This window comes from Rhinoderma darwinii, chromosome 3 (genome assembly GCF_050947455.1).
Source record: "Rhinoderma darwinii isolate aRhiDar2 chromosome 3, aRhiDar2.hap1, whole genome shotgun sequence".
Taxonomy (NCBI): domain Eukaryota; kingdom Metazoa; phylum Chordata; class Amphibia; order Anura; family Rhinodermatidae; genus Rhinoderma; species Rhinoderma darwinii.
In genome coordinates, this window is record NC_134689.1 from 423,155,332 (window position 1) to 423,168,986 (window position 13,655).

A 13,655-nucleotide genomic window follows, 5' to 3' on the forward strand; every position below is an offset into this window, starting at 1 on the left:
AGTAGCATTGTTGTATACCTTAGCATTAGGAGTTTCCGGTGCGGTTATCACGGACTCTGGTGTGGTTTGGGATCTAAACTATTGTTATGCCCATGTTCAAATGCTGATTCTGGACAAATATTTATACAAACACTGAGTCATAGAGGGTTCACAATCGAATCTGTACTCAGTATTTACTGTTTAATAAGTTTTTAATACACACGGTGGGGCTTTTTCACAGTGGTGAGTCTACCCCTGTTTTTAGCGAGTTATTTAATAAAAGGTATATTTTACTCAATTACCACTTCAGTGAATTTACTTATTTTCCTATATTGTGGGAGCACAATTATATACATTGCTTAATACAGTGAATTATACAAAAATCCACATCCAAACAACTCTTACAAGCATGCCTAACACCCCTTCCCAAGCCCTGTTATGGGATACGCTCAAAGAAGTGTTATGAACCCTCACAGGAGACTAGGGGGGACTGACTCACATTTTGGGGTCATTACCCCAACATATCAAAAAATGCATACAATCTCTCCTTCTGCTCTTATCTCCTGCTCTGCCTGCTCACTCTTTTCCCTTCCCCTCTCCTCAGACTTCCATAGACATGTGTATTCTGATACATGTGAGCTGCAGTACGACCCGAGACGGATAGAGCTAAATTTTCAGCGTGAAAGTCTGTTTACCAGATGGAGTGGGAGCAGGAAAACAGCCAGATAAGAGCAGAAAGAGGCTTGTTACTCTGATAAGATATATTAAAACGTTTCTTAGAATCACCTGTACTATTCACTTATGCAAAATTTGTTGAAATGACAGTGCCCATTTAAGGATTGAATGGTTCAGTTCAACTGGCTAAAAGTTGGTGCAATTCATGAGGTTTGAAAGACAAATAGAAGAATATATTTTAGAAGTCCAAGGTCCATTCTGGGCTGTAATACCATTGGGTGAAAATGATAAGAGTTATAACATGTAAGTTGTCTAAGTATTATCCTTAAACCTATTCTGGAAGAAAATAAAAGTATTTTTAGCCACAAAAAATTTAAACCAATAACGACAGGCCATTATGTCTCCAATATGGCCACCCCAGAAAAGGTTTTAAAAAGATATATAAAAAGAAAAAGCTACAACAATTATGAAAAAGGAACCAAAACACATTATTTCTCTTATTTACACACTGAAATCTACCTAATAAGACACAAATTACATACATGACACATTCTCTCTAAAACTCTAATTTTTAAAAGGATAAAACTCGAATGGAAATTTATGACACTGGATGGTTTGCTGAAATAGAGACTTATAATATATGTCGTAAAATGGTTAATAAGTCACAATGAATAAAACAACATAATAAATCATAGTCTACCATAATAATAATAATAATAATAATAATAATACTATATAATGATTTCACTGCGTTTATTGAAGCTATAATAAAGCAATTATTAATATACTACACAATCACCTCATCAACATGATAAATCTTAAAAATGCCTCCTTTATGTCTCTATTTCTTAAACTATATATAATGGGATTAATACAGGGAATGACTACAGTATACAGCAGAGACAGGACTTTACTTGCAGTTAATGACTGTCCCCGTGTTGGAATAAGATATGTGCAGAGAAGGTTTCCGTAATACATGGACACCACTGACAAGTGGGAGCTGCAGGTGGAGAAAGCCTTCTGTCTACCAGTGACTGACGGGATTCTTAAGATGGTGAAAATGATATAAACATATGACACAATGACTAAAAGGAATTGAACGAGAGCCATAGGGATGACCAGTAAGGTGACTTCTACCTGTACAATAAAGGTGTCCGAACAAGAAAGTTCAAGCAGAGGAGCAAGATCACAGAAGTAATGGTCAATGACATTGGGTCCACAAAACTGTAAATTACAGATCGCTAGGACGTGATTTAATATCACAGAAAAACTCAATACCCAAGAAAATAATATGAATTTCATACAAAATAAATAGTCCATTATATTGTTATATTGTAATGGGTAACAAATGGCTAGATATCTGTCATAGGACATCCCAGTAAGAAGGAAGGATTCCAATGCCAGTGAGGCGCTAAAGAAATAAAACTGGGTTAGGCAGCCGGTAAAGGTGATGGTGGCCTCATTGTCTATGACTACATAAAGTGTATTGGGTATTATACTGGTGGCTATCAATGAGTCAGATAGGGAGAGCTGTGTGAGGAAGAAGAACATTGGAGACTGGAGGCTCCGGCTGCGAGTTACTAGTAGGATTACCATCATGTTCCCACTTATTATTACATAGTAAATCAAGAAAAACAAAATGAAGAGCAAAACATTCAGCTGGTGGAGGCTCCAAAAACCCAGAAGATGGATCTCAGTGATCATGGTCAAATTCTTAACTGGCTTCATCTGTGGATAATCAAGCAGAGATATAAGTAATATAGAAAAAAAAACATAAGACAAATAATCCTTGGATACAATAATGGATAATAATGGATACAGACATAGCAGGTACAGAACATAAGACACTGAAGAACATAACATGGGTCCAAGTGAGAGCAAGAGGAAAAAAATAGAGTCTGTTACCTTCCAATGACCACATGGGAAGGGAGACAGGAAATGTCGTTAATGTTATCACCCCTATTACTAATCAGCATTCTCTAATTGTCACATATAGGGAGGGGTTCTACATCAGAGGTGAGATGAGCAGTTACACATGTGATCCGGCTTTTAGCCCCAAACATTAATTTTATTGTGTTTTTTTTAATGTTATGCTTTAATGCAAAATTGCATGAAGGCGCTCATGAATGTAAAGTGCTGGGTGTCTCCATTAAGAAAATGTTTAAGTTAAGAGTATATTTTACATTGTTTTTTACTTTTATTTAGTGTGAAAAGTGTGAAAAATCCCTCATACTGGAAGGGCTAATGGGAGATAAAATATTGTTAGCGTTTATTTCAACTCTTAGTATTTATAATCCCATAAACCTTGGATAAGTGACTTAATTTTATATGAATCATGAAAAAACGTTACTTTTTATTTAAGCAAAATTATATACTTCTCAATTAATTTGAAAGAGGTGCATATATATACAGTGAAGGAAATAAGTATTTGATCCCTTGCTGATTTTGTAAGTTTGCCCACTGTCAAAGTCATGAACAGTCTAGAATTTTTAGGCTAGGTTAATTTTACCAGTGAGAGATAGATTATATTTAAAAAAAAACAGAAAATCACATAGTCTAAAATATATTCTGTGTTTCAGGTTTGAAGAGGTCTTGTGGTGCCAAAACAGTGGAAACCCCCAAAAGTGACCCCCATTTTTTAAACTACACCCTTCAGGGAATTTATCTAGGGGTATAGTTAGCATTTTGACCCCACAGGTATTTTGCTATATTTTCTGGAGTTAGTCTGTGAAAATGAAAATCTACTTTTTTTCTGGAAAAACTTAAAAATTTCTAATTTTTGCAAGAAATAAAGGAGAGAAAGCACCCCAACATTTGTAAAGCAATTTCTCGCGATTACGGAAATGCCCCATATGTGGTAATAAACTGCTGTTTGGACCAACAGCAGGGCTCAGAATGGAAGGACCCCCATTTGGATTTTGGAGCTCTGATTTTACTGGAATGGTTTTCAGTGCCGTGTCACGTTTGCAACGCCCTGGAGGGACCTAAACAGTGGAATCCCTCCAAAAGTGACCCCATTTTGGAAACTATACCCCTCAAGGAATTTTTCTAGTGGTATAGTTATCATTTTGACCCCACAGGTTTTTTGCTGAATTTATTGGAATTAGTCTGTGAAGATGAAAAGAGACTTTTTTTTGGAAAAAACACAGAATTTTCTAATTTTTATAAGGAATAAAGGAGAAAAAGCACCTCAAAATTTGTAAAGCAATTTCTCCTGATTACGGAAATACCCCATTATGTGGTAATAAACTGCTGTTTGGACCCACGGCAGGGCTCAGAAGGGACGGAGCACCATTTGGATTTTGCAGCTCAGATTTTGCTGAATTGGTTTCTGGGGGCCATGTCGCATTTGCAGAGTCCCTGAAGTACCAGTACAGTAGAAATTCCCCAGATGTGATCCCAATTTGGAGACTATACCCCTGAAAGAATTAAATTAGAGGTATAGTGAGCATTTTGAGCCCTCAGGTGTTTTATAGACTTTATTATAATTGGTCCGTGAAAATGAAAACATTTTTTTTTTCCAATAACCTGTAGCTTTAGCTCAGAATTTTTCATTTCCACAAGGAATACAGGAGAAAAGACACCCCAAAATGTGTTACACAATTTCTCCTGATTACGGAAATACCCCATATGTGGTTGTAAACGGCTATTTGGACATACGGCAAGGGTCTAAACGGAAAAAGTGCAATTTCGTTTTTGGAGTGGAGATTTTACAAAATTTGTTTTTGACGCCATGTTGCATTGCGCTGAGGTACGAGTACAGTGAAAACTCCCGAGAAGTAACCCCATTTAGGAAACTACACCCCTCAAGGAATTCATCTAGAAGTGTAGTGAGCATTTTGACCCCCAAAGGTTTTGCAGAAATTAGTGCACAGTGGATGTTGCAGATTGAAAATTGACATTTTCCACATATATGCTATTTCAGTGCCCATTGCGTTGGGCCCAGCTTGTACCACTGGAGACATACGCCCCATAAATTGTTAAGCGGTTCTCCAGAGTACGGTAATACCCCATATGTGGTCATAAACCGCTGTTTGGGCACACTGCCAGGCCCAGAAGGAGCGCCATTTGGCTTTTGGAGCGCAGATTTTGCTTGGTAGTAGTTTTGTTTAGTGTTTTACTGGTGTTTCAGTTTATAATGTGGGGGCATATGTAATCTGTGCGGAGTACATACATTTTTTGCGTGACACACTGTCGTTTTTATTGGTACCATGTTTGGCTACGCGCGACTTTTTGATCACTTTTTATTCCATTTTTTTTAAACAACGTGACCAAAAAAGGAAATTCTGCCATTGTTTTTTATGGTATTTTTTTTACGGTGTTCACCGTGCGGGATAAATAATATGATATTTTTTTAGGTCAGGCCGATACGAACGCGGCGATACCTATTATGTCTAGTTTTTGTCTTTTTTTTTTTCATTTTTTTTCTAATTATAAAGGGCTTGATCAGGGAAACAAGGCGATTATTGTTTTTATTACGTAAAACTTGTATTTATTTATTTATCTAAAACTTTTTTTTTACTTTTTTTTCACTTTTTATTTTACACATACTAGGGGACTGGAAGATCTGATCTTCTGATCCCCTGTACAATACACTGCACTACTTCTGTATGTACTGATGTAGTGCAGTGTATTGTAACTGTCACTTTACAACTGACTGTTGAGCCTATTACGTCCTGCCTTGGGCAGGACCTAATAGGCTCCCGTACCTGGCAACCAGGAAACCGTTGCTAGGCTTCCTGGTTGCATTTGCAACCATCAGAACCCCGCGATTTTTCGCGGGGGGGCAATGGGGTGCAGAGGGAGCCCCCTCCCTCTGTATCAATCACTTAAATGCCGCTGTCGCTATTGACAGCGGCATTTAAGGGGTTAAACTACAGCGATCGGAGAAGACAGTGATCGCTGTAGTTGCAGTGGGATGTCGGCTGTATATTACAGCCGACATCCGATGAAGATGGAGCGAGCACAGCTCCTGTGCCCGCTTCATCCTCAGGGCGTTACTATACGCCCATTTTCGGGAAGGGGTTAATAAAAAATAGTGGTTTTTTTTTTTACACCGCTTTCTCTGATCTCCTCACGTATCTCACAGAAGTAAGGAGATCAGAGAAAGTGACAGGAGCTTTCTCCTGCAGACGACGTCACAGACGGCTGTGATTGGTCAGTCTTCAGAGACTGACCAATCACAGCAATCGCCGGCATTGGGGACTGCTAATTGGTCCCCAGGCCGGTAGCAGAGACGGTTAGCTGTCAATGACAGCTGCCGCCGCTGTTCTGTCACTATGTGATTTCACATAGTGACAGTTTATTCCTGCGCCGTAATAGTACGTCGAAGGTACGCTGGAATAAGCGGCCAGCGACGTACTATTACGTCGAAGGTACGCAAGGGGTTAAAAGAAAAAAATGCTGTAAATAGATCCCTCTGTGTGTAATGAATCTATATTATATATGAGTTTCACTTTTTGAATTGAATTACTGAAATAAATTAAATTTTTGATGATATTCTAATTCATTGAGAAGTACTAATACCCCCTCCCTTCTATATTTTTGTAATTCTATATATACGCACCTCTTTGTCTTTTTGTCATTTTATCTCATAGATTTATCAGGAACACTTACTGTATATGAAGATGTCCACTGGTTACACTTTTGCTGCTTTGTCAGTCTGATATTTTACGCGGTGAGACGTCATTGCTATTCTATCAGAGATATTGCTTCACATGTCCCACTTCCAGCCATACATGACCATATAGTCAGTATTGAAACATTTTCCTTTTAGCTGTAAACAATAGGATTTGCGGAGACCTGGGTTTATTCATTGTCAGAGTGTTCATGAAATGAGGGAGGGGGTATCCACACAAGTCCTTTTATGCATTAATGAAACTCACTACATCGAGAACAGACGAGTCCATGGGGAATAATTACTGTAAGGTAAAGCACAGGGGAATGTTCTGATTGCTTATGTAATTAGGTAATTATTATAGAACATTTACTGTTGGACACATCCAACCTAAAGTAATTATTATACTTGAGAGACAGTTGTGGAGCCTCAACTTGTAACTTGAGTGGTCAGCCAAAAATTAGACGACTTCCTTCTTTCTTCTCCTACTCCTAATTCTCTCCCATTACGGCCACAATGTCCTACACTGTCCTCCTCTTCAAGTAAGTCATGGTTTCCTTTTACTTACTTCTTCAGCCTATCCTCTTTTTAACTACCATTCTTTTATATGTTTTTAATATGCACCGATTATAATATGTATTATTTGTTTCTTTTTTTGATTGATACCGTTCTTATCTATATATGTAAACTTGACCTCAGCTCTCTGTTTTGCATCACTCTGACCTCATATGACATCACAGTTGAGCTTTGACCCCTATTCTGGCAGTTTTTCCATTTTTTTTTACTCCATATGTAAGGGGAAACTTTTTATCAGTGAGTACTTGTCCTGATGAAGACGTTAGTTCAAGGTCGAAACGCGTAACCCTATGTTTCATTAAAACCTTGTTGTATATATACAACCCTTAAGTTTTTTTTATTCCACAGTAACACATCAGCAGTGCCTCTCCAAGGTCCTCAAACAATTGTTTATTTTAACCATATTTTCCAGCCAAAAATGATCACCTCTTAAGTAAGAATTTGTGCTGCATAATATGTACAGCCTAGAGGAAGCCAGGAGCACACTTATGAGGAGTTTCTCAGCACCAGGAACCCCCTCTGACACAAGTCACACAGTCATAGAGTTAAATAATATAACTTTTTTTTGTCTGTAGCCACCACTTTACCTCACATTATCTTACACCAGTATGGCTGTATGAAGGGAAGCAATCATTTTGGAGATCTGTGATGAAAAAATGGAGCTTTGACCCCAATAAAGATACTGTATTGTAATGATGGGGGTAAGGAAACAGACAAGTGAGCCCTAATCTACCCGCCACTCAGTCCCTGCCTACTTGCAATGACCCGCCCTAGGCGACGGGGTACAACTGGGCGACGGTCCCTATGCTCAATAATTGCCCAACAGACAAACAGACAAGGGTACACAGAAACAAGGGAAAAGGGGCAGTTGCCCACGGCAACACCGTGAGCAACAAGAGTGGTGAACGAGTCGAGTCAAACCAGGAGTGTACGAGGTACCAAACGCAGAGCAGGAGAGTAGTGAACAAGCCGAGTCAAACTAGGAGTGTACGAGGTACGAAACGCAGAGCAGGAGAGTAGTCAGTAAGCCAGGGTCAATATGAAGCAGGGTCAAATGGTTCAAGAAGCTGCAGCAGGGCCAGGAAACAAAACGAGAAGAATCACAAGCAAGGAGGAACAGGAAAGGCAGGTATAAATAGACAGAGGGCGGGGGCTAGCTCCGTCTGGCCAGGCTGTTATAGGCTCTCCCACTCCTAAGCCTGCCATCCTGAGTGGTGGAAGATGGAGTCAGTCTCACAGACATAGAAGCAGGTGCAGACTGATTACCTATGGGCGTGGATACAGAAGCTGTGCCTGGCAGATCCTTAACATGTATATTATAAAATTGATTAGTACAAAATTTTGGACCTGATTAGATTAAATAAAATTACATTATTTGTGCATTTTAGCCTGTAACTGCTCTAGAACTACATCATCTTGTACCACCAGGAATATTAGATATTAACCACTAAACCTCCTTAGATATTAGATATTAACCTATAAGCCCCTACAGCACTATAGATGTTACCAGTAAACTCTTCAGCACCCTGGACCAAAAGAAACCAGAAAATATTAACCCCTAATGCACTCTAGAGCTTAAGTGATATTTTAGGAAAATAATCACAGTCATGTCTCCCACCTGAGATGTGCAACCTTTACCTCACAATTGGTTTGGCACTAGCTAAACTGGGGTGTAGAGTCTAGAAATCTCCTAATTTTTTTCCCCCTAACAGCCAAAAAAATGAGTCACATTCCCCAGAATAGTCACCAATTGGTGGCAGGGGCGCTGAGGGAAACAATAACAATAGTGGGATGGCGCCGAGGATCCTCACCACGAAAACCATCATAATGCAACAAGCCGGAGCACAAGATGAGGACATAGACAGAGGATGGGCCAGGAATAAGGAATATGAAAACTGGAACAAGGCGATAAATCCAAGGAGCGAGACAGAAGCAGTTTTCAAAGCGAATGTAAGGATCCAAGTCAGAATCAAGTTCAGGAATAATTTATCATTCACAACACATTTCCACAAAGGCAAAAAAAATGCCCTTTTCCCAGACTACCCAACTACATATTCATAAATTAATTAAGATGCTATAAGCTATATCAGACAAGCAGCTGCAGTCCGCTATGTAATAAAGAAAGTATTAGCTATCAGACCGCCACTTTGATATTTAAAATGCAATCCACTGGCCCCGACATCTTTCACTGTAACTACAGTGTCCTCAGAGATATTGGGGCCCAATAGCCACAGTTTCACAGATAGTTACTCTGTTAGAGAAGATTTTGGGCCATGTTATGGCCTTAAGACATTCATGGTGAAGAAATGTCTTTTTCCAATCTTCCCATCCAATGCTTCCCATTTTTTCATGTCAGACAACTTAGTGAATGAGAGGATGAAGTGCTGCATTATAGAAAAAAAGATCACTTTTAGAAAACGGTGATGTGTTGTAATATATGGTATGATATCTGTGAAAGTGATTAAAATATGTTTAATTGATTCATTTTTAATAAGTATGGCTATGTGACTCCATCTTGGATGAAATCTCAATTTTGTATTTTAGAGAATCCATTTTAGTGCTTAAGAAGTTATTGTTCCTTTAAGACAAGTATATTAATGCAAATTTTTGTATGTTTCTCAATTAGCTTGGTGTTCTCTGAGTTCTTATCTAAAGTTTGCTGCGGACAGTGTGTGTTTGACCTTGAGGGATGCAATTTCATAAAAGACTGTTTGTAACGAATGAGAGGGAGTGAGATAAGAATTTATTCTAGCCCAAATAAAATGGACACTGTATGTAGCAGGAAACAAGGCAAAATATAACATTATATTCTGGCCTGGGAATGTGGATAGCAGGTGCAGAGATGGTGTAAAGTTAGCCTGACGTCAGTTTCATGAGAATTATAGTTTTAGATTTAAAATGTATTGTATGTCTGTGATTGGTTCAATATGAGATATTCTCATTGTATGCTATTGACTAAATAAGACTTATTGTTTGTCACGTTGGGTGCGTGGACCCACTGGGCCGTACCGCCCTTACGGCAGCTGGCTAACAGGACACAGGTCAAAGTCTATAGTTCAAATAGGTGTACCTGTGGCAAATTCGGACAGCAGCAAGACAGGCTCGGATGAGACCTAGGCAGCTGGCAGACACCAGACGTGGTGTAACAGGACAGGCGTAGCACTTAGCGCAGCATGACTCCAACTCTATACCTGGATGAAGAAAAACGAGGGGAGGAGGACAACGGCGCTCCTCTAAGGTAATATTGTAAGGAACGGGGGACAATGTGAGCAAAAGGCGAGCTGATGTACTCACCTGGCAGGGTTGTGCTATGATAGGCACAACACTATTGCTGAGCATGGAAAAGAGAATACATGAAGATCGTTGTGGACGTCGGCTGCCACCTGCTGCTATCCAACGAGAGAAAGTTCTGTTCTCGGGGAAAACTAACACAGGATGTGAAGGAGAAAAGATGTCCCGAATACTGCATCTTTTCTCCTTCACATCCTGTGTCCAACTCTATACGGCACTTGGTTCTGGATAGCATGGGACACAGGATACAGAGAGCAGGAACGGAAACATTGGGAACTAGGGAACACTAAGGGACCATGTGCAGAGACAACATAGGTAACAACAATAATGCTCAGGCAATGCAGGAAGGGGCTAGGCCCTTCTTATAGTCCAGGGTGCTCATGGGCTAATTTGATACTTTAATTTAGGTGCGTGCGCTTGCCCTTAAAGAGCGTGCACCAGCGTGTGCGCGCACCTTACGGAACACAGCAGAGTGAAGTGGAAGTGAGCGCTGGCATCTCCTGAGGAGAAGATGGGGACAAGCGCTCACTGATCCATGGCTGCGGCCGTCAGGAGGTAAGTAAACCTGGCGGCCCGTGGCCATGGGCATTATATTGTTATATTGTAAATAATCGGCTGAAATCAAGCCTATTCCCCTTTTTGAAACATATTATTCTAACTGTTAAGATCAATAAACGTTAGAGGAGTATTTTTGAGCATACAGGCAGTGTCGGTGTCTCTTACTTCTCTCCGATATATCGATATAACCTATGATTTGGATCCGTATAAACAAACTGGGCAGGTATCGGTTGACAGACCTATTACAAATGTTAGTCTAAGATATTTTGGGCCATGATTCCGTCAACAATATCTTCAAAGACTTTAGGGGTCAAAAGTGTGTTTTACAGTGAGAATATGCCGGATACGGAGATATTTATCAAAGTCACTATTTGGTCATCTAAATTGGTGTCTTAATTGGTCGAATGACAAAAGAAGATTTTTGAACAGTGTCACAATTTTCATAATTTTCTTTGGAATCCAAAAAGAAACATCCATGTTAAAGGAGAGTGATGTTAGATACAACAGAGGAAGATGAGTTGTTAACTCATGGGGCATTTATATAAGGAAGTGTCTTAAAGAATTACAGGTGGAGATGATGCTAAGAGGAGCATTAGGCGCTAGAAATGTGCTCACGTTGGCCCAGAGTGGCAAAGCTTGCAAAAGAGCAGATTCTTATGCACGGGTGCCCAAAATTGTACACAATATTCCGTGTGTGGTCTGACTAGGGATTTCTATAGAGGCAAAACTTTGTTCTTCAATAGATAGGGACAAAGAACACACACACGGGTATGTATATGGCAAAAAAGTCTATAGACTCAGAAAATGTAATAAAGCATATAAATTTATTGACAAAGAATATTCCACAAAGACAAGATTTTTTTTTCGTTTTTCTGAGTCAATTTTAACTGCATCTCTGGAGATTCCGGGTTGCTCTTTTGCATCTCCAGAGGTGCAGGTTTCATCTTTTTGCATCTCCTGAGGTGCTAGATCCTTGTTTTGTGGATCTTTACAGGTGTAAAGACACTATACAAATTTTGTGTTGTTAAAAATAAAAACACTGATGGGATGGACTCACAGCAGTGTTCTGAGCCCTCACAGGGAATTTGGGGGGCATACTCACATTTTGGGGTGACCACCCCAAAATGTCAAAATTGCACTCTGGGTTCTATGTAAACACTATGGCTTTACAGTGAGGGGGCAGAGAAAGCACATTGATAGGGGCGTAGCTAAAGGCTCATGGGCCCCGATGCAAAAGTTCTTATTGGCCCCCCCTCCCGCAAACGTCTCATGGCCGACGGTCCACAGCTTTCAGCTGCATTGCTGGGTCTCCTAAGTGACCCAACAATGCAGCACTAGCAGACAGGGGCGTCACTAAGGTCTTAAAATGTCAGGGGAAATAGCCCCAATACATATGTGCCCCCCCCCCAAAATAATGTATGTGTGTATATGAGACAGCATAGCATATCTATAGCACTACGACCCTATCAACTATAGATAGGATTAGATACAGTGGCTCAGCAGACAGTATCACACATGATAGGATTGGATATAGGGCCCAGCAGATAGTATCACACATGATAGGATTAGATACAGTGGATCAGCAGACAGTATCACACATGATAGGATTGGATATAGGGCCCAGCAGATAGTATCACACATGATAGGATTAGATACAGTGGCTCAGCAGACAGTATCACACATGATAGGATTAGATACAGTGGCTCTGCAGACAGTATCACACATGATAGGATTAGATACAATGGCTCAGCAGACAGTATCACACATGATAGGATTAGATACACAGTTCAGCAGACAGTATCACACATGATAGGATTAGATACAATGGCTCAGCAGACATTATCACACATGATAGGATTAGATACAGTGGCTCAGCAGACAGTATTACACATGATAGGATTAGATACAATGGCTCAGCAGACAGTTTCACACATGATAGGATTAGATACAATTGCTCAGCAGACAGTATCACACATGATAGGATTAGATACAATGGCTCAGCAGACATTATCACACATGATGGGATTAGATATAGGGCCCAGCAGACAGTATCACACATGATAGGATTAGATACAGTGGCTCAGCAGACAGTATCACACACAATATGATTAGATACAGTGGCTCAGCAGACAGTATCACACATGATTGGATTAGATACAGGGCCCAGCAGACAGTATCACACATGATGGGATTAGATACAGGGCCCAGCAGACAGTATTACACGCGATCGGATTAGATACAGGACTCAGTAGACAGTATCACACATGATAGGATTGGATATAGGGCCCAGCTCGCTGCCATTGCGGCTCCAGCGCTGGACCCAGGAAAGGTAAGAATAATCATTTTGCTTCTTTATGTGTTACTGATTATTTTTGTGTGTTTGTGTTTTTTACAGGTTCGGTTGTTGGACTTCGGATACGAGGACTTCAATGACGGCGTTTTTTTATTCTCAATAAAATGGTTAATGGGGGTTGTGTTTTTTCATTTCAATAAAATATTTTTTCTATGTGCTTGTATCTTTTTAAGCTTTATTATCACCGCCTTAGTAATGGCCACTGGCTGACTGACAACCTCCATTACTAAGGCGGGGCTTAATGTTAGCCGATGCAAAGGCCAACACTAACCCCCATTATTACCCCGGTACCCACCGCCACCAGGAGTACTGGAAAGAGCCAGGTACGAACCAGTACCCGACCATCTGTAGTGACGGGCAGGCACCAGGGCGGCCGCAGGCTGGTAGTATTAGGCTGAGTAAGGCCAAAAACAGTGGCACCTACCACACTGGTAATGCTGCCTGCTGCTGCTGTGTTGTATTTGGCTGGTTATGAAAATTGGGGGGGACCCCACATCGTTTTTTCCAATTTTTATTTTTTTTTAAATGACGTGAGGTCCCCTGCACCAGCCAGATACAATAAAGCAGCAGCAGCCTAGCATCACCATGGTGGGAAGGGACACTGTT

The 13,655-nt window shown here is 40.3% G+C and overlaps 1 protein-coding gene across 1 annotated transcript; it reads right to left on the bottom strand.

The window, feature by feature from the left end:
- Positions 1 to 1,449: 1,449 nt before the first annotated feature.
- On the bottom strand, positions 1,450 to 2,382 carry LOC142750632 (olfactory receptor 1500-like). Its single transcript, XM_075859628.1, has one exon. It carries the CDS (start codon positions 2,380 to 2,382, stop codon positions 1,450 to 1,452), a length of 933 nt encoding a protein of 310 aa, XP_075715743.1.
- Positions 2,383 to 13,655: the final 11,273 nt, after the last annotated feature.

Excerpts from the sequence above, each read along its gene's own strand:
- LOC142750632 (XM_075859628.1), bottom strand. The coding sequence starts at position 2,382 with ATGAAGCCAGTTAAGAATTTGACCATGATCACTGAGATCCATCTTCTG.